The sequence below is a fragment of the Rhea pennata genome, chromosome 7 (assembly GCF_028389875.1).
Source record: "Rhea pennata isolate bPtePen1 chromosome 7, bPtePen1.pri, whole genome shotgun sequence".
Classification (NCBI taxonomy): Eukaryota; Metazoa; Chordata; class Aves; order Rheiformes; family Rheidae; genus Rhea; species Rhea pennata.
The window spans coordinates 23,670,258-23,691,788 of record NC_084669.1 but is presented as its reverse complement, the minus strand read 5'-3'; the positions used below and the strand labels follow the sequence as shown (position 1 = coordinate 23,691,788).

General features: G+C 45.2%; 1 protein-coding gene across 14 annotated transcripts in view; it reads left to right on the top strand.

Annotated features, from left to right (window-relative positions):
* Positions 1–21,531, top strand: part of CAMK2G (calcium/calmodulin dependent protein kinase II gamma) — a 122,551-nt gene that overhangs the window by 88,808 nt on the left and 12,212 nt on the right. For 3 of the 14 annotated variants that reach the window (XM_062579754.1, XM_062579749.1, XM_062579745.1), the window contains exons 13-17: positions 5,100–5,140; positions 13,807–13,839; positions 17,775–17,843; positions 19,423–19,467; positions 20,108–20,156. In XM_062579754.1, coding sequence (XP_062435738.1) covers positions 5,100–5,140; positions 13,807–13,839; positions 17,775–17,843; positions 19,423–19,467; positions 20,108–20,156 — 237 coding nt within the window. The remainder of the gene's footprint in view (positions 1–5,099; positions 5,141–13,806; positions 13,840–17,774; positions 17,844–19,422; positions 19,468–20,107; positions 20,157–21,531) is intronic. The other 11 variants (XM_062579755.1, XM_062579751.1, XM_062579746.1 and 8 more) reach the window with 4 other exon arrangements.

The following is a 21,531-nucleotide window of genomic DNA, read 5'->3' as shown; positions in this document are numbered from 1 at the left end:
TTGACAGTTTGTGCAGCACTCTTACTTTATTGCTAATTGGCCTATCTTAAAGAAGAAAATTTTGGTATCCTACGTTAATCACTTTGGTGTTTTTAAAAAAAAAGACAAGAAAGAAAGGCCTGCAAATCCTATATTTCCGAGACCTCTTTGCCTCTCTCTGTTCCTGAGGAGTTACTTTTTAAACAAAGCTCTTACATGCCACACACAGTGTGTGTTTCCTTTGTGTCAGTTTTGAGGCAGCGTGCAACTAACACGTGCTGCTACCACACGTAAGCCGATGTGTATGGCATGGGGTGAGGCAGGAGCTCTTCTACTCAAGAGGAGTTGTAGCAGGAACAGCATCAGTCTTTGCGCTGTCTTGTGCAAAGAGTAGTAAGTAGATGTTTTTGAAGCTGTACTAGATTCATGGACATGAAGTTCTGTATGGTGGCCAGAGATGCCTCTTAGAGATGCTCTTCACGGTTATTTACTCACTGATGGTTGGTATGTGGTAAGCTCCAGAAGTGACATTAAGTTGAGAATTACTTAACTTGGCTTTCTTCAAACTGACAATGAGGATGACAAGTTGCAGCTCTGTGTCATTTTTTATGGCTTAAAAGTTTGTCCTTAAAAATAAGAATTTCTGGCTGTTCTTGGACTTCTGCTTTTCTCTTTTTTTCTTGGACTTCAGGTCTGCTCTTCAAAAGAGTTCTGTCGTAGATACCCTCCTCCTGAAAAAAACTCCTCTCGTGTTTCTGGCATGTCTATTGGTGCTTATTACTGACTTTTTTAATACCATGATGAGAGGAACTCTGCAGCTTCCTAGGAAGCATTTAGGTATAGGCCCACTGACTCTTTAAAATAACACCCAAATGCCCCTGCCCGGCTTTGGCTGTGGGCCTTGGAGCTGGGCTGCACCTGGCGTGTGGGCCCCGCTGGGACCCGCTCAGGCTCGTTTCGCAGCGTGCTCGGCAGGGTCGCGTGCAGGACGGTGGCTGAGCAGGAGGCTGCGAGCAGCGATCTCTTCTCAACACCGTCCTCTTCCTCTCTGCCCGCAAGTATCGATTCCTGCAGGCTTCTGATTCTCGAATCTCTGCAGCACACGCAGATGGGCTCAGCCAGGGCAGCAGCTGGTGGCGAATAAGCATTTACAGAAGTTAGTAGGTGCCTGTTGCCCAAGTCAGAGCTGGTCGCTTGCGCTTCCTCTCGAGCGGGCTGCCTGGGGCGACCCCCCGGGGCCGCCTTGGCTCTCCTTGTGGACATCCTTTCTGGTCTTCGCGGCTGTGGGACAGCATAGCCTGACAGCTCTTCTCGCTGCACTTTGCGCTCGCCCAAATCCACAGCCCTCCGAGGGGCCCAGCGGGCCCAGTGCCCCTGCCGGCTCTGCCGTCGCGTCGCGTGGGGGAACATGGCGGCCCCCTCCCCTGCCCGCAGCGCCAGCCCTCCTGCCGCTTGCCCCTCGCGGCGCTGATTGGCTCCCGCTTTACCATGGCCCCTCCCATGGAACGGTCCCGCCCAATGGGCTGGCGGGCGGAGCTGGGCCCCGCCTCCCGCCGGCGCCGGGGGGCCTCGTGCTCCCCGTGCTCCTCGTGCTCCCCGCGCCCGCCGCTTCGGCGGCGGAGGGCGAGCGCCCGCGTGGAGCCGGGTCTCGGCAGCCCGCGGCGCCGGGAGGCCGTGCTGACACGGGGCGGCTTCGCCGGCCCGGAGAGCTTTCCCCTGCAGCGAGGTCTGTTTCTTCACTAGGATAATCCCAGGCGTCTTGGAGAAGGCCCCTGGTGTCTCCCGGTTTGGGAGTAGAGCACCGTCCTTTCGAAAGCAGAGGGACCTTTTCCCCTGCCGGTTGTCTGTTCACCTCGCGCGTGATTCAGTCAGGCCTAACAAACGCGACTTCAGTGTCACCGCTGCATCCCCCGAAACACCGCCCGGAAGCTCAGCCGAGGCGAGAAGCGCAGGTGAGATTTGACAGCTGGAGCTAGGGCAGCCCAGGGCAAGCTGGGCGAAGGGCTGCGCCCGCTCGGGCGGGACGAGCGGGGCTGCCGACGTGGGAGCGCTCCATGGCTCCGTTTAGAGACGGTATTTTAGGCCCTTGTGGAAATTCCCCTCGCCACCACCCGCCTTTGGCTGTGGTGCCTCCGGAGTGTCTAGTGTTTATCGTCTATGAGTTCAGCATTCGGGATCTGTGTTTCTGCCAGGAGCACGGTCCAGAGCCCCGGCTGTTTTCTGTGGAGGCCAAGACTGAGCTGTGTTGGAAGAGGGCAGGGGCATACAGAGTGTGTGAGCGGGATGTCCTTTGTGTTTCTCATCAGAGATTAACTGAAGGGTGTCTTGTTAAACCAGAAATAGAAGTGTGCATTTAAGTTACAGGGTTAGCTATCTGTGCCTTGGTGTTACTTCACTCTAGAGGAACTTGCAACTCCGCTGTGAAGGAGGATTTAATCCCTTTAATGTAGAGGAAGTGGGAAGGATGGTGAAAATAAATATTAGTATCTCTTGCTTGGAAATCTGCAAAGCAGGAATGAAAGACCATTTCCTGAACAGTAAAGGATTTGCCTTCATATGTCCTTGGGCTTTTCCATATCTGTTGTCCCTTTTGATAAGCTGAATTTTGTGTTATGCCATGTGTCTTTTAAAGTGCTTCTTTGTTACAGGAAGTCTTGTTTGTTGCTTGCTGTAGAAATTCTTCCTGCATAGTCTTTAATCTCTGTCTCATAACATGCACAGATTGACCTGTGAGTAAATCTGCATCTGTCTCCCTTTTGTTTGGGGTCTCTGCAGTCATCTCCGTGTGTGAGTGCATTTTGTGGGCTCCCAATTGTCCTTACAAACTAATGAATGATGCATCTGCTAAACAAACCATGAACTGGATTTCCTTCTGCTGTGCTGGGATGCTAACAGGGCTGTGGGAGAGCTGTGCAGTGCAGAGGGACAAGCCAGGGGAGTAGGCTGGACAGGGGGCTGTGTCAGGGGCAACGTTGGGTCAGCACTGTAGTGTGCTGGGCTACATGAAGGAGCTCTTAGCTGAATTTGTTGCGACTCCACCAAATACGTGTTTAGATGTCTTCTTTCTACAGAGGCAAATGTGAGCTTCCAGGGAAACTCCCAAAAGTGTGAAAAATACTGATTCCCAGCTAGTGTCTGGGTCATCCCCAAGATATATAGTGGTGTCATATCCCTTCTCTGATGGTTTTTCCATTTGTTTCTGATTTTTTTTTTGGTTGGTTGTTTTGTTTTGTTTTGTTTTGTTTGGACTTCAGGATTATCGCCTTTGTGGTATTTACTAAGTTGCAGAATCTTCCGCTCCTTCCTGATACTGTAAGGCTATAGCACCTTTGTGTGTTTTCAGCAATTGTTTTCAGCAATAGTTGTGTGAACCACTGTAATGTATGTGTGGTATAAATGCCAGCACTGCTTTTGACTCCATGGTCACCGTGTTCTCCGTCTCACATACGTATGGCATCAAGCTGACCTTCTTTGGGCCCTGAAGGTGTCAGGAGCTCATCTGTTAGATTCACTCTTGCACTGTTCTGGTACACATGCACTCAGCAAAGAAACTGTTGCAGGATGCACGAGTTGCCTTGGACACTTGGTCCACCCGGTTTAATGTGTGCACATTGGAGCATTGTGTTTTGACACATCACGTGCAGAAGACCTCTGCATGTAATTCTTCCAATGTCCTTGGGTGGTTTCTGAGGGTAGGAATTAAAACATCCTGATCTAGGATTATATCTGCATTATGGAGTAGAATTAGGAAGACCAGTTCAGAGATGGTAATGAATGTATATCTAGTGCCGCCTCTTTATTATGAGGAGAAGCTGTTGTCATTTGCACCAGCTCAGCTGACGTTGTCTAGTTAATATATATTTATATGGTCATATGGTAGGGAAGGTGAGTTAGGAAACAATTTTGACAGAAAACTTGAACAGTTGCTTGGATATAGTAAATGTAAACTCCACTATATAGACATTTTGTTGTGGTATCTCTTGCCTGATGTTGCTGGTTCTAGCGAGAAACTGAACAGTGTACGTGAGTTTGCTCCTTGTCTTTGTGAGTAGAGTAGATACTTTGGGAGTAGTATAGGAACTGTCTTACGACTTCCCCTTTCTCTAGGTCTCATCATTGCTGCAGCTAAAATTCAGGTCAAGTACCTGGACCCAAATGCTTCTCAGCAGCTGCTTAGGAAAGGCTTATCAGTTCGTTGGTCCAGCAGGTCTCTAGCATGCCCTTTACGGTGGGGGTTGAAACAATAGGGTGCAGTCTTCATGAATAGGCAAACTAGGTTTTATATCTGTTGAGGCTGCAGACGGCATCTGACTGTTGACAGTCATTATCAACATGTCACCTTCCTGTACAAGATGGAGCACGTCCCTCATCAGTCTCAAGTGTGCCTTCTGCCAGGCACTTGTGGCTTCTCTGTATGTGCTTATCATGTTCTCAATTTCTTTGCTAGAGCCGATTGTTCAGTTGAGCACAGCAGAGCATCTTTATCTTTCAGTGAAGAAATTCAGCCTCAGATTCAGAACCTCTGTTCTCTTTCCCCCCACCCCCAGCTTTTTTTTTTTTTTTTTTTTTTAACAACTGTCGGGAGGCATTGCCTTTTGCACTTCTTCAGTCTGTACCTTTTTGCTTTCCGAGATGTTCCCCTGGCTAATTGTGTATTGTGGCGGTGATTAGGAGGCCTCTGCATTATCAGTGCCCCTTTATGAACAGAATCTGTTATTTAAATGGCTATATTTTAAGGGAAAATCTTTATCCTGCTACAGACGTGTGTCAGATTTCTTTAGCTTTTCCCCCTCTAAGTGCTGCCACTTCTGGAAGGTGTGTGAGTAGAAGATTGAAATAAAAGAGCTCTAAGTCTCAATTCAAACTAAGGCTTTCAGAGATTGTGAGAGTGGGAGCATTTTTGCTTAGTTAGATGTGGAATAGACTGAATGGGTCATCCTCTGCTACCTGGATGGATCTGAAGACTGATCTGGCCTGTCTTCCAGCTTTCTCACTGTTAGACAGAGGAATTAGCAAGATGATTGTCCTTCTGAAGTCTCATGCCGTTTTGAGGGAAGAGGGAAGGAAGACAAGAGTCTTAAAACCAAGATCTGACCTACTTTTCCTGTTTCTCTCCACAGCTGCCAAAAGCCTGCTGAACAAGAAGTCAGATGGAGTGAAGGTAAGTTCTTGCTTTCCCATCTCACTGCCTCCCCCCACCTGAACAGGATCCCCACCAGGGTAAAACCACAGCCCTGTCTTGTGGTTTGGATTGTGTTGTTCACTGTATGGTTATGCAGCCCTGGGTGGGACCTTAATGCTTCTTACACATTGCACAGCTGACTTGGTGCACCATTGTACCAACAAGGTTTCTTTTCCTTCTTTCTCTAAAGCATGGAGATCTGGCCAATGCTGTGGATTAGACTAAGGACCAGCTCCAGTGTGAGACATACCTCTAACTAGTCTTACTCTATTCAGTACAGAACATTTCTGGGTATAGAAAACACACAGAAAATTTTCAGTGGCGGATGATACCCAGCAGACCCCATGAAAGTCACTTTCCCTCACCCGGTTTACAGATGTGAAGGCTGAGCCACAAAAAGGAGTGGGAAATGAGGAGCCTTCAGATGTTACTGTTTGGACAGAATGGAGTCTGAGTTTCGTATTAAAGTTCAGTCAGCATCCCTGATGTCCAGGCTCTTCCCTGCTGAGGGAAATTATTTTTTCACACTTAAATTGCACGCTTTGTGTGCATGATAATCCTTTAGTTCTGGAGGTCAAATAGGCCAATGTCAAGATTGTTCATTATTCAGGCAGCAGCTCTATGCCACCTGGTACCACAGTAGCAACAGCTAGGTACTTGAGGACTGTCTTTTCTTGACTGTTCCGAAGGATAACTGTCCTCCACCTGGGAAGGAAGTGTTTATTTGCTTGCGCTTCCATTTGAAGCCCAAGCCTTTCTTTGCAGCGATGAATGAAGTAGTTCATCTTCTGGTTTTGCACTGTGACAGTCTTCATTCTCCCCCTGCTGGGGGATTCTGACATGCACGCTGAAGGACCAGCCCACTTGTTCTCTCCTACTCTTTTGGCCTTTTTGCATTTTAGTGAGGCTTTGTTTCCAGAAAGGTCACAATACAAACAGGTTGATGAAAAAAAAGAGATGTTTTCAGAGAAGTGTTTATCTTGGGGACTGCTGTAATAGATCTTGCATTCTTGCTGTTCTGTGTCCTGCCCAAATGAGACCCAAGCCTGGGTTTCTTTGCCCAACATAATATGTGGAACTGCTGGCTTTGATCTAGGATACACATCTTTGAAATGAGCCTGCCTGAGTGAGCTTTTGTGCCTTTGCCCATGTCTACCTCTTCTGTACAGACGTACACTGAACACATGTAATGATGCCACAAGCATATCTGAGTTGTCACATCTGTCAATAAAGAAAACATTACAGTAAATTCCCAGTGCTATAAGAATGGATGGTCCCTGAGGTTGTGAACTGAGAACCAGCAGATACACGCCACAAAATCCCAACATGGCAGGGGAAAAGAACTGGAAAAGCAGCAGACAACAACATATCTATGCACCTTTTTTTCTACCTAGGAAAAAATGGCTTTTTTAGAATTCTTGGTTTCCATCAGGCTCAGAGTGTTACAACTCTGGTCAGACTCTTACAGAAATAGTCACGTGGTGTGCACACTGGTTTTGAGGCAAAGCTTTCTGGTCATATAGTCAGGAGGAGACGTATGCTTGGAAGAGGCTTCAGTTTCCCAAAATGTGTGTTGTTCATTTCCATTAGAAAATGATGTCTTCCTTTCTGAAAAGAATAAAACTGAATTTTGCCTTTCTAGCTGATTTGATTCTTCCCTGTGTATGTATGTTCCTCATATATAAATTAATAGTTGTGATGAAGCAGAGGATAGAATAGAGAGCAGGAACATATCTGGCCTCTTGCACAGCATTTTCTGTATGTGGTGAATGGGGTTATCCTTTGAGAACCTCTTCTCTACTTCTGTGTGATGCTAGAAACCTGTAGTCAAGCATTTGCAAACAGTTTCCCTGCTCCTAAATGTTAGAGCAGTCTTACTCTGCAATACTAACCTGCTTAAGAAAGCAGACTTTAAAAAAGTGCCTGTCACTTCCCCCGCAATGCCAAGGTTAGGCAGGGTAGAGAGCAGGCAGTGGTCTGTGTGTGCATTTGTGGTATCTCCTTCACACTTCTGTTGTAGAACTTAGGCAGCTACGTGCTTATCTCCCTCTTCACCCCTACGGTCTATGTGTACGGTGATGCTTCCCATTAGGCATCCCATGGAAATGTAGCCTTTTGCCACTTCCATTTGTTTATTGGAGCAAGACTGGCATGCTTGACTGCCGTGCAGTTTCTGCCATAGCAGTCTCCAATCTTGGGCCTTAGTGTAGGTGGAGATAGAGGTATAGTAGCTTCCCGTCAGACCACATTCAGGTCAGTTGGTAAGTAGTTCCTATTGGTCTCACACTGTTTTTCCTGCTAAAGCTAACTTTTCTTTTGGCCAAACAGTATAGCTTTTTCTGAGTGTGTTTCTGTGCCAGCCATTTGCTGATTGGTGGCGTCACTGTTGTGACCAGGTAGTTTTTCATGCATTGCTACTTGTGCGGGAGACTTGTAATTTAGCCACACTGATTTTCTCATCTCAGATAGTTCTGACAAATGACTTGTGCTAGGGATGGGTTCAGTTCAGACGGTCTGGTCTTGCATTACTTGTAGCAAATTATATGATCTTTTTTCCTATTGCAGTAGTGCAGAACACAGACACCAAGACTTGAATGACAAACACTTTCAGCTTTGTGGTATGCTTTTCACTCTAGCTTCCTACATAAATATTTTTACATTGGATGTAGGTTTAGAAAAAGCATAGCATAGTGTGTTTTCAAGTGTAGTCAGCTGACCTCATGCCACACAGTTCGGCTGTTTCTCATGTTTCTTTCGGATATGAAGATTCCTTCTCCCCTCTCTCCCTGTAGAAATTTATTTCAAATCTCCACACAGAATTAAATGTTTCAGTTTCCTCACTTTTCTCCATTATTATTTTTCGGTCCAGGGTGACTGTGCTCCACAAGAGTGTTTGAGAAACACATAGAGCTACAGATATCCACACAGAGGATAAGAATGGAAAGAATATTTCTGCCATTAACTGATGATTGCTGAATGGCTTTAAGCCCATTGAGAAAAAGCATGATCAGTTTGGCTTAATTTGCTTTCCATTCAAGGTATTTTTTTATATCCCTGGTTGGGATTTATTTGATAGAATTTAGAAGTATGATAGTAGCTAAACTAGGATCCTGCAATATTCCACAAGTATTGTAGGAGTTTGTAGTACATGGTGTTAGATAAGTTTGAGTGAAGGCTACACCTTTTTCTCGTGGGTTATCCTCTAGAACTCCTTGTGTTCCAGATGTGTCGGTGAATACTTGATGAAAGGTGTTACTTGCAGTACTTGTTACTGCTTTAGCATAAATGAGAGGGGAATGATGCATTATAGTCAAATGTGATGATAAAAGCATCTAGTGTGATTTGCACTGATCTGGTATTTATTATCTGTAAGAAACAATCTTGTTTCTATAGGAGTTAGCTTTAATCCTTATTGAAAAAAGCCTAATATGTTGAGGTAATGGGGATGCGTGTATTTTACTTGTATCAGAGGAAAGAGGGAAAAAAGCTTAAATCAGGACGGGGGGACAGGTAGGAAGTACTTTTATTCTAATATAGGTGTGTCTACAATGGAGTTGTTTACATATATTTCCATGTAGGTGATTCCTTCCTCTAGCAAATTCCTTTCCCTTTCATTTGAAACACTCCTGGACTTCACTATGCACTTCTACGGCTGCTATTTCAAGTACTAATTTTGCTAATTGGTAGGTGTTTTCATCAACTTGGCACTTGAGAACTTTTCCATTATCTTAAATAATGAATGATTTTAAAGTGCCTTGTGTCTTAAATTGTCCCAGCGCATCAAACCTTCACTGGTAGTGCTACGCTTATTCTCTTCAGGCAGAATTTGGTTCCAGGCTGATGGAGTAGCAGCAAGGAAGGCCCAGGTTTTATTCCCAGGAACATAACTTTCTACTTTCAAATCCAGAAAGTGAGGCTAGAAGATTCTGGGTGATGAATTGCAGAGCCATGTAACATACCACGTATCTTGTGGCCTCCACTGTACGTCCCAGTTTTTTTTTTTTTTTTTTTTTTTTTAAGATACTAAATTTGTGAGCAGCATTGTGCAGCTGTCATTTTTAAACCTGCTTTCCATAGTTTCATATCAAACCTACCTGTTCTCTTGTTCCCCTTTCCACCTGTAAACTGGATTTGCCATCCACTGTAAGGTGAGGGAGGGATTAAGGAATGGACCAGGACAGACAAGGGGATGAAGATTAAGGACACTTTGTGATGAATGTCCTTTTCTCTGACCTTGTCAGGGACTGGGATCCCTACACTTAGTGTCACAGTACTGCTGTCAATTTTGTCTCTGAGTAGCATTTCAAACACTTGTGTCCCCTTTTTTCTACAAGGGAATTTCCCTTATTGCTAGTGTGAGGATGCATTTGTTTCCAGTTCTAAAAGTGCCTGACAGGTTCATCTTCATAATCAGAAAATATTTGTAAACAAAGTGCAGTTTTTAGTTAAGTATGTAATTATAAGTGTTTTAAACATAGTTCTTCTCTCAGCTTTTTTGTTGGTTCCTTTTTTTGTTTGTTTTGAGTGCTTTGTTTTGTGATTAAGGGATACAGAATGATTCCAGTGTTTTTCAGGCCCAGTGTAACTCTCTAAATAGTAACTTGTGTAGAATGCTTGGGATGTGAAAGGTTTTAACCATGTTCATTTGAAATGCTCTGCAAAATTTCTTGACTTTCTACTGTGTCACCATACTGCATACACATGGTTTTATTATCCAGAAAAGCTGAACAGGATAGCTGAGATGAGAATTGGGCTGAAAGAGTGAAAATCCAAGTTTTTGGTGTGACTACATTAATGTGATAAAATCTTCTATGTCTTACATAACTGTAAAGAGGCACCAAATACTGTTTGCTCTGCTGTTCGTAAGGAACACTGCAATGTGTGCACATTTTATGCCTGGTGGTACCAGCTTCCTCTGCTGGGAAAAGCATCCCCAAAAGGACGGGGGGGGGGGGGGGGAGGCTCTGTTGTTGGCAGCACTGCTGGGGGAGCAGTTTGTAGAAATAACGCCTTTGACAGAGAAGGCAGGCTAGCAAAGTAAGCCAATAGAAAATCCTTAGAAAATGATCCATCTTGAAATCTGTAAGAGTCAAGTAACATCTGCAAAGGAGTTAATGCTCCTATTTCTGTGTGTGGGCTTTTAATGATCTTTCAGACATACTGTTTAAAGATTGTACGATGAAAATAAATCAGGATAACCAAGTTCACCTGAACACAGCAGTTCTACAGTGAACTATTTTGTGCAGGGTGCTTGGGGAGCACTTCAAATCTGTTTAAGTAGAGTGCTGACATCCAGTAACACATTCCACTAACCTTTGATACATTCATTTTTTTCACTTGTATTGTTGTAATGCTTAGAAGCTCTATCTGAGATCAAGGGTCTAGTGTGCTTAGCACTGTACCAATGCCTAAGCAGAAAATCCCTGCCTCTCAGCTTACATTTAAATAGAAAAGCAGACAAAGGGCAAGAGAAAAGATGGATTCACACAGATAAAATGTTTTGCTCAGCATCACACAAAGGACCAGACCAGAAGTAGAAATAGGATGCCAGATCTGCTGGTTCAAACTGCCTCTCACTGGTCAATGTTTTTTTTTTTTTTTTTTCTCCTCCTTTATACCTGGAGATGATGATACGTTATATAGGAATAAGAGGTACAACAAGCATGACACTGAGGGTGTTCGTATGTTAGGTGTCAGATGAGGGCAGAACTGTGTGTGGACAACTGAAATGCAGAAACACTGTTGTGAGAAAGACGTTAATGAAAATCCAGAAATGTGAAAACACTCCAAGCTATTATTGGGGACCTTGACTGGATTCACTCCTTACCTGTTATAACATCTTGTAGTACGCATTGTATTTATATGGGCACTCGGACTGATTTACACTCACCGTTCTACTGTTGTTGCCCTACTGAAGGGGCAGTGACGCTTGTGTATTCTCTTTGCTGCGTATTCTGCTGTTTGCTGTTACCCAAAGCAGAATTCTTCCCTCAGGTTTCGATGTAGACAGTCTGAACACCTGAATTTCACACAAATACAGATACAGAATAATAACAAAGATTAACCCTTGAGTTAGAGGGGAGAATGTTGTCCATACTGCTTTGGGAGAATGTTTTGTCACTTCTCAGACTTAGGGAAATCTTTGCAGTGATCAGTGAGATACGTTACCATAGGCTGTCTCTCTGCCTGCAACATTGTTTTCTCTTCCCTAGGGTGTCTTTCCACTGCCTAGAAATACTTAGAGAGATGTAGCTGTGTAATGGAAGGGAACAGAGAACTCTGTCCGTAACCAAACTTCTGTTACTTTATTTTCTTTGCTAGTGGTAATCACATAACACAGAAGGAAGCTTTGCTCACTCATCTAGTGGTCTTGGGAAAGTGCCGTAGACAACCTATGCAGCTGTTGAAGAGGAGATGGGGAGACTGATCCTTTGTTAGTGATTTCCTTGACAATATTTTGTCTTGAGTGTTACAATGTTTTGATGCTTGAGTTTCTACTGTTTGTCCAGATCTGTCTTTTATGCTCTAGTCTTAACAAAGACCTCACTCTCCATCAATTTTGTATTGCCTAACTAGCTGGGTTTTTTCTTGTTATTATACTGGCCAGTAATGATGCACCGTCTGAGATTTCCAGAATCCGTCATGCCATGTTAATAGAACAACAGTGTTTAAATTTAGATTGTGCTCTAATTAAATTCTGATCTGCAGAGGGATCAATTTTCTCCTATGTTAGTGCTTCTTGTGTCTCTGATTTCTGAAAAGAGAAATGGGGGAAGGGAGGTGTGATTATTTTCTATGTGAATCAGTTAATTCTCCTTTTATATAGAATGATTTGGTCGTCTCTTAACTTTTTCTGCCCCTCTTTTTGTTTCTGTAACTTATTGGAAATCTGTTGGCGCTTCTAATGAGATTATCTTCCTTAAGGAAAAGCTTTTCTGCAGTATCTGTGTGGTCTCTGTCTGCTGCAACTTGTAGGATAAATTAAAAATCTCAAGTTTTGGAGCAGTTTTTCAACTGGTGTGAATCTCCAATTTTTCTAGATAAGAATTCCGCCCTGTGACAGGGAAAATTATTCCTCTGAGTTGGTGGTCTGAGCGTCATATTCGTATACTGGTGGTCCTTCCCATTTTACTTCTTGCTTGAGGAAAAAATTGCAAAGCTAAATTGTTCAAAAAGAAGATGAGATGAATCACAAGTTTGTAAACCAGGTGATGGCAAGGCCTATGTTGCCTCTGTGAAACAGAAGCTTGATGAGCAAAATGCTCAACAGATCTGCCAGCAGCAGTCTGTCCACACTGAAATTCAACATCAGACAAGGAAAGAGGTTTGCTAATTTATGACAGTTTCTGCGCAGTCTACGTGATTCTGGAGTTTAGACAGAGAGTAAATAGGAATGTGGAGTGAACGTGGGCACTTCCTGCTCCCACACACCAATCTGTACCCGTTTGTGAGCTCTAATGTGAGAATAGCAGGCATGTAGGCAGGAGTCAAGGTGAAAACTAGAAAGGCCCTCTCTAAATATATGAAATGGGGGGGGGGGTACAACTCTGTGGGCTGTGCTGAGTCTGAGGGCTGTTCCAGAGGTGGGAAGCGCTGGTGTGCAGGAGTCCTGACCTATGTAGCTGAGCCATGCTCAGCTGTGGGACCTTGGCTGGGAAGTGCTGTCCTAGTATAGCCCCCTGAATAGCAGGCAGCAGAGAAATAGCATAGATAATACCAAAGGAGAAGGAGCGGATGGAAAACCCATGCAGAGATAGCTGGGGGAACAGCTAGTGGTGTAACGAAGGAAAATCTGCCAGGCTCAGCCTGGGCTAGAGGGCACTGATCAGTGTAGGGAAAGAGCAAAGAAATGCGTGCTGAGCCTGGTTTACTGGAGAGTAAAGTTCGGTGTGAAGAGTATGGCTGAAGGTGTTTTTGAACAAGAATAATGTCCTAGAAAGATGAGCAGTGTTTGAGCACTGGTCCCTGCTTGTTCTTCCCCAGTCTCCGAGAGCGTAAGGTGCTCTGACTGTGGAGCGCCTCTTTGCCTTCCTTGCCTTTCCTCCACTTCCGAGAGTGGGTGCACCTTTCCTCTCCCGCGTCAACCCCGGTTCCTGTGCGAGGGAGCCTTCCTTCTCCCCATGCTATTCACAGAAGTTCCCTTTTCTTTCTCTAGCCCGTGGGAATGCCTCTGCTGTTGTGACCGTCTCGCTACACACTCGCTCTGATTGCACACACACATTTGCTTCCCCCAAATGTGAATGTGTGGGGAGTTTTTTGCCTACTTCTTCAGTGTGGCTGGGGAAGCTGCACTTTGCTGTGAGGTGGGAGAGCACATACCCCACATCTTGTGCATATATATCCCTCCCTCTTCTCCTCTCCTTATAGCTGTGCGTGGGGCACCTATGTTCTGACTTTGACATTTGAATGGATGGGTATCTTTAACCCGGCCTTTTCCCCTGGTGTGTAGTGGTGTTCTTTAATGGCGACGTCTCTCTGCACCTTTTTGCGTGTCTGTGCGTTTCTGCTGCTGCTTATTCCTGTCCCTAGGGGAGCATTATTGGCAGGGGGGGCCTTGCTGGCACACTGATGTGTGAACAGTTTCTGTGCTTTTCTTCTCATCTCCTCTCTTCCCTTCTCTTTCCCTCTCTCAATGGTGTGTCCAGAAAAGGAAGTCGAGCTCCAGTGTGCATTTGATGGTGAGCACCTCCCGTAAGCTGCCTGCGATTCGTGCGTCCGCCATTCTCATGCCATGCACGCTCGGCTTGTGCTCATCACCCTACATAGCATGTCTGTGCAGGGGGTGGTGGCGGTGGGATCATCATGCACTGAAAGGTCCATGTCCTCACGAAAGGGGCCCTGTGATTGTCTGGCCACTGGCCAGTCACGCAGTTCCCATTTTGTGCAAAAAACCAGCTGCTGGAAATGCAGTTTGACGTTGCCTGCTGTCGGTGTCTGATCCGAGTGTGAAACAAAACAGGCGGTGGTTCTCCTGGTCTCAGCAGAGCAGGTGTGGGCCTTGCCTGGACATGGGGCTTTGTCATTCTGTTGCAGAGGTGCCAAAAAGAGGAGCAGGCGCTTTGCCTGGCGTTGGTGCCGTCATCCTTGGTGGGAGCCCTGCAGTGTAGAGCAAACTTGGAGTCACTCCAAATGTGGCAGAGACTGATGGGGCTCCACTGTTCAGATGAAAGGTGTGGGCACAGCACCGCCGGGCGGCTCAGAGCTGCCGGTCACTTCTTTTTTTAGCATTCTATACTGAAAAGGTTTGCCAGAGCCTTTATAATCCAAAACTTCCTTTTGCCCCGATCTCTTTTATGTCTCCCAGCATGACCAAATACCTGGTAACTGCCTTCCCTGTCCTATTCATTTCCCTTTTTTCATCCATCCAGGTGTGTTTGACATCCATAGAATTTGTCAGAAAAGTAATCAAATCCAGTCTCAGGGGAGCAAAGAGAAAATTGGCCAGTGCCATATTGTAAGGAGTCATGTACAGCCCATTAGACAGTGCCCATGTCTCTGACATTGAGATCTGGACAGTAACTAAAGTACAAAAACTAGTTATTACATTGTAGCTCCTGTCTCTGTTAGAATAAGAATAGAAAACATTTCTCCCCTACTGCAGATAGGAACATTATGGTACTGAGAAAGCAGAAAAAAAGTGTTTCTGCATTACTCTCTGGAAAATATTTTCCCCCATCCTCCTTCAATAACGCCTTAAACCCATGTAAGCACAAAAAGTAGTCCCAAAGTACTGCTTGGAAAATCTGACGTGAGAGGCTGACTTTTCACTAGCCCTGCCTATAGAAAAGTCCAGCACAGGAGTGCTTTGTGCCTGTCTTTCGTTTTAGTCCACTGCCAGCAATACTCAAATTCCCTTTGCATGTTGCTTTAAAGCAGCTGGGATATGTAAACCCCGTGTGTGTCAGCCTCTGAAAACATTGAGGCAGTGAAGGTGGCTAAATAACCAGAGAGAGCCCATATGTTGGTACTTCCTTGCTTTTAGTTGGCTAGAAATGTGTGTCCCTAGCGATATGATCACTGGTCTGTTTTCTTTCTCTTCCACCCTCTGTGTTGTTTGTGCCTGTCTGTCTGTCTCTTGTCTAGCTCAGGAAGCACTTCCAACTGCTATACCAAAACCTAACATACTAAATAGATCTTAAGAAGGGCCTGGCACCTTTTTAGGGTGAATTGGCTTCTTTTAACTTGAGTTGTGCTGCTGTGAACTGCTGAGGATTGTGGCCTGTCCAGTGACTGTGGTGTTGGCTGGGAGTGGGAGAGGAAGGAGGGGTAAGAGTCTCCCCTGGCACTTGGGCTCTCTGAAGGGTATGGCAGTCCGCTCCAGTGGATGACAGTTGACTAGGTGGCCATAAGACGTGGGTGTGGAGGGAAGAACAGTACGTCAGATAACTCTAAAGCCAAGACAGGCGAAGTGTTTTATCTCTTACTTACTTTGAACTCTGTTCTGGAGTTAAAATGAATTGGGAAAGACGATGCATAGCAAGTGGTTAAAATGATACTCAGCCTTCTCCAGCCCGCTGGAGGAGTATGGTGGATGCACAGGACATTCAGTGCAGCTGGTCAAGGAGACTATGCAGTTAGGATGTGCATGGGTTTGTGCTTTGTAAGGTGACATCCCACACCTTAAAAACTGCTGTCGTCTTGTTTTCAGAACAGTGGCCTCCTGGGTGATTTTTCCATTGGACTTTGATTACAAAGCCTTCCAGAAACTAGACCTTTAGGAAGCACATTTAAAGAACTGAGTACAAATCAAGAGAGTTTTTGTATAGCTTTTTTCATACTAACTTTTTCTTCGTACCTCAGTAGACTAAGAAAAATAAGCTGTGCTCTTCTCACTGGAAGAGATTTAGAAGACAGATCTCTTTGCCTTAGGATTACTGTTTCCTAAGAAGTACAGGAACCTCAGTGCTGTGTGGATGGGCAGACCACATGTTGCCAGAAGTTTGGTTGTGTTTGTGCCACAAAATAGCTTGGGATCTTTCTTTTCAGGTTGCTCTTCTCCCCTCTTGCATCCACAGTGGCCTCTCGTCTCTTCTGCCATCAGGCTGAAAATACTTGCAGGAGACAAGGCTCTTGGAAAGCCAAAGTCTTAGGACAATGTGGGGCTGTGTAGGGAGAGGCAGTAAGCAGTAAATTGCAAAGTGTTTCTTCTTTCTTAGCTTTGGGGATGAGCGTGTCATATACTCCTTTTTTTTCCCCCCTCTCCATGGACTTTTGAAGAATTCATTCGAGCTTTCTCTTCCACTTCCTCTCCCTGTCTTTCCTCTTTTCTTCCCCTTCTCTCTCTTCCTCTCTCTCCAAAAGGGATAGCTCAGCCAAAGCCTTCTGCTTGCAAAGGGAAGCCAAAGTGTTTAGTGGGTGTGTGTGAAGTCTGGACCTCATAGGATCTATTTCTAGTTGACATAATTAAACTTTTGGCAGACCTTCGCAGCTCAGCATTTGACTTCTGCATTCTTTGTGCTGGTTACTGGGCGATGAGGGCCTGATGTTCTGCAGTGTGAGTTTGCAGTCCTCGAGAGGGTGGGACAAAGAGCAGCTGCAATGAAGTCAGACTGCTGTGAGATCAGTTCCAGGAATCCTCCTGTGTAAACTGAGAGGTTTTAGTGAGTCTCCTGCAGTGCTGATTTTGATATTGTTGCTATACCTGGTGTGGCAGGTATCAAGGAGTGAAAACTTCAGGCCTTCTCCAACAACTGATTGGATTTGTGGGCTAGGAAATGTATACCAGTGGACACTGGTTTGTCATCCCACAAAAGCAGACTTTACTCATTGCTGGCTTAACTGTCATATGTGATTTGATAGGGCATTTCCTTGCAGGAAGCTGGTGATTCCCTCCCCCCCCCCCCCATTATGCTGGGTGAATGCAGGAAATAGAGGTTTTATCCATCTACCACTGCTACAAGAGGGACTGAAGTGGGGAAGGATGCAAAACTACTGAGCACTATCTGGAGGATTTACTACTTGGGGAACTTTGCAGCCTTCCTTCTCCCAGTTTACCACCTCCACATTTTGGTCCTGAGGTCTCTTAATTCAGGTCACAACAGGGACTCAACACACTATACCTCACTTTTTCTCTACCTTTTCTAGGGGTGACCACAACTTTTCTCCCATCAGTAGATTCTCCAAGACCCTCTTCATCATCGCGTACCTAGGATTGTACCTGCACACTTGGGGACTTCTCCATCACATCTCCCATTTGTCCCCTGTTTGAGACTGTACCATGACTATTGTGTCCCTCTCACTTTTGCAGTCTCTTTCTCTTGGGGCTGCTGCTGTTTCTCATCCTTCTTCCCCAGATATTTTTGCTAGTGCTTATTCCAGGATTCTCCCACCCCTTTGGGCTGCTGCCCTTTTTCCTGTTATTTTCCTTCCTTATAGCTCCAGCAGTCCATCCACATTTGGGTTTTGGTACATCCCTTACTACATCTGTGAGCTCTGAGGGCAGGATGATGTCCAGCAGCCAGGGCAGCATTCCGTCTTCCTCTCTCTTCTTGGTGGATGAGCTTGTGGGGAGGGGAGGGTCTGTGGAGATGGTTGGGATTAAGAGCAATACTGTCATTTTCTTGCTGCCTCTGCTGCCCAGCAGGGGAACTAAAATGATGTTTTTCTGTCTCAGCCACAGAGCAACAACAAAACCAGTATAGTAAGCACTGCAAAAGAAACACCCCCAGTGCAGACGTCCATGGTATCTTCCCCAACCGCTATATTTTTTCCTGTTTGATTTAATTTTTGATTCCTTCCCCCCCACCCCTGAGTGCTGCTTGTGCTGCTCTGTTTCAGCTTGTGTTTTGGCTTCGTTCTGTGTGTGTCCCTGTGCTGCTGTGGGGCCTGATCACAGCCTCACAGGCTTCAGGCTGGGGGGGGGGGGGGAAGAAGAGCAGTGGTTGGATGTGGGGACCGCAGCTTGCCTGGACTTCCCCTTGTGCCATCCCTGTATAGTTCTGTGTGTCCCGTTCAACTATTCCTGCTGGCTTTGGGGAGGCTGGTTTGGAAGAAGAGAGTGGGTGACTCCATCCACTCTCCAACACCTGGGAAATGAAGGATGGACTTCAGGACACCGCAGGAGAAAGCATGGGCGAAGAGTTTTCAGAGGAATCTTTTGATGGCCCATTTGACCTGCTGAGTTGTGTGGTTGATCCTTTGCAGCTAGCTGACTTGCTGTGCTGTCATTCTCTGTTTAATGGACTGTGTGCAGCTGGATTTGTAGGATGCCCTGTGCCTAGCATGTCTAACACCACAGCGCAGTGTGGTCTGCCTCTCTATGCTTGCGAGATCAGGCAGCAGTGAAATAGGTACCAGAGATGGATGGATGAGTGTACATCACTGCACCGTCAGAGTCACTGATGCCCTCACTGAACCACCCATAAGAGCCATGACAGCAGGATCCTGAAGTCTTGTCCCTGTAATGAAGGGATGAGTGTAGGAGCTAGATAGCACCCATAGCCCTAGTAGTTGCTCTCACATGGTGTGAAGCAAAGAGCTGGGTTTGGAGGTTTTTGGATGGTAGATGGGGAGATTTGATGTTCTTGTTGTTTGTTGTAGGGTGAAGGATTCTTGGGACATTTCATAATTTTCAGCTCTCCCTTCACTGGCTTTGTTTGTTATGGTTTTGATGCTGCCTTTCTGAATTTATTATTATTATTATTACTTTCTGAAATCAGAGCTCATTTTAGAAACCTGTTCTAGAAAACGGGCCTGTTTTCACAGCACCGTTCCCACAGTAGCTCCTCACTGAGAAGCATTGGGGTGCTCTGGCTTATCAATACTCTTATTATGGAAATTATGAATGTCCCTTTTCAGGGTAAAATACCTGCCAAACCTGAGAAAAAACTGGGAGACAAAGGCCCCAGCCCAGCATTGTGCTTCCCTCCATCTAAACCTCTTCTGAAGCAATTTCTAGTAAAGATACTGCTGAGGGATCATTACTTCATGAACAGTCTGTAGGGTGGAGACTTACCATTCTATTGCTGTCTGGCATTTGTGCCAGCATGGTTCTCGAGAAGCAAATTGGGAATCTGGGGGAATTGCAGAGAAACTGGGGGCTTTGTCTCCTAGTGACTGTAGCTTTTAGTGCAGTCTCTCTCGTCAGGAAATCTGTGCAGGAAGTGTGTGTGTGCGCACGCACGCAAGCGCACATGTGCTGTTTGGAGCTTGTGGTTTGATTTTTATGTCAGTCACCGTTTCTCCACTTGCTGGGGAGTGAAAGCATATGAGAAAATAATGCCTAGAACTAGAGTTTAATGAATTCTTCCATCCTTTCCTAGGAGCCTCAAACAACTGTTGTCCATAATGCTACAGATGGCATAAAGGTAAGGGATGGGAGTGTTGTAAGAGAAGCTTCTGCTCCCTCTTGTCATTCTCATCTTTGTGTTTCTGACTTTGGTTTCTGCCCTTCTGGTGTTTAGTTTGTAGTATGCTCCTGAATGCTGCTCGTGACAGAGGTGGGAAGGTTGTGTTGTACAGCTGTGGATCTCTAGAAGAGGCTGAGAAGGGACGACTGTTCAAATGTGACATTCTTTTTCTAATTTAGTGTATAAGCACCATTCTCTCATGTATGTGGGGTGGATGAGAAGATACAGGCACTCATGCACTTACTTCTTTTGGAAATGGAGACCTGTTACTTTGAGAAAGCCTAGCAACCCTTTTTTAGCTCCCTATGGCTATTCTTCCAAATCGAAACAACTTCTCTTTGATCTCACTTGATAGAGTTTGACTTCTGTACATGTGAAAGGTCTGTGTGGAGGACCTGAACTGCTTGAACATGCAAAAGTTAAGAGATGCTATTGAGCTTTGCTTGGTATTTGGCTCACTTCCATCCAAATCTTCTGTGTATTACTCAGTCTATGTCATACCTGCCTGTGTTTTTATGCCTTCCTCATCTTCTCAAAGCATTTACTATTGCTCCTGACTGCTGCTGATGGTCTGGTAATGTTCTGTTCTGCCATGCAGGGTTCCACAGAGAGCTGTAACACCACTACTGAAGATGAGGATCTCAAAGGTACGTGTTTTGCCTGTAAGCTCTGACAATGTTAAGTGCAGGGAGAGGATCCTGGAGATTCGATCATGGACTAGCTTCCCAAATTTGCAGATGTGACTCTGTCATAAATTTGGCAAGACTGCCATTCCTGTCGCAGTGGGGACATGCTTTGAGGAACCAGCTGACTTACCTTTTCTGGTATATGAACCCTATTTGCTCTGAACTAATTTGTTTTTGTCTCTGAGTGGAAATTCTTCCCTTGCAAATATCATAATCTATTCATCTCCGGTCCATTTCTAGGCTTGGAAAATCCCTACTGGTTCCACTGTACTTTCTGTGCTTCCCCACAAGTTGCAGAGAGTTGAAACCTCTCTTATAACTTCCTCACAAGAAAAGCGCAGTTTTCCTTCTCACCCCTTAATAAGAATCTTTTCAGTGATGTACACACTTTTTTTTTTCCTCCTCTCTTTGGGCCAATTTTCATTATTTCTAAGATGAAGATGATTGTCAGCTTTTTTCTATGACTGGAGGTGATTTCCCATGTCTCTGTCTGAGATTTCAGGAGAGAGAGATGCTTACAAGAAATTCCACACTTTTAAGTGACTATATCATAAATATTCTGTGCACATAAAACTCTTTTAGATGAAGGAGCTTTGACTATTCCAGAGTCCCATATTTGCTCATCTTGTTTGAGCAGTTGCCCATTTTCTGACTCTGGAAAGAGGGAGGAGAGGAAAGAAACCCACCCATCCTGAATCTGCTTTTTCAGGAGAATGCAGTTTGCATTTTGAGCCAAATGTGACAGCAGTCTGTGTTTTGAATTAGAGGTACACTTGCTCTCCCTGTGCTCAATGAGAGTTATGTGGCCAGGGAAAAAGCAGTGCTGGCCCTGTGGCTCAAAGTGGTGGGTGCAGTAGTGTCACCTCAGTCACCTGTGATGCTTCCTGAAGCTTTTCCCATGGCTTATCACAAGTTGCTGGCTCCTTTTCTGAGGAGTCATCAGGAACAGCAGCACATGTCAGTGACTGAACGAACTCTGCAATACAGATTGTTTCAGATAAGATATGACTTCGTTACAGGATAGTATGCTGCCTCTCACCTTTTTTCCAAAGAAGAATCCATAGTTTAAGAACCAAGCTTTCAGGGAAAGGAACTGGATAGCTTTCATAATGTAATAATGAAATGGATTTATCTAGTCTCTACTGGATATCTATCCAGAAAGTATTTGCCAAAAACCTTGTCTACTCTGGCAGTTCCTGTTCAGGAGAGTTCCCGGACTTGAGCCAATACAAGTCAGGAATATGAGTGCTGTGAAGAGAGGAAGACTAGGACTGGAATAGAAGGGAGATGGGAAGAAGGACAGCTGGCTGTTACCCAGGACTAGATGCACTGAAGA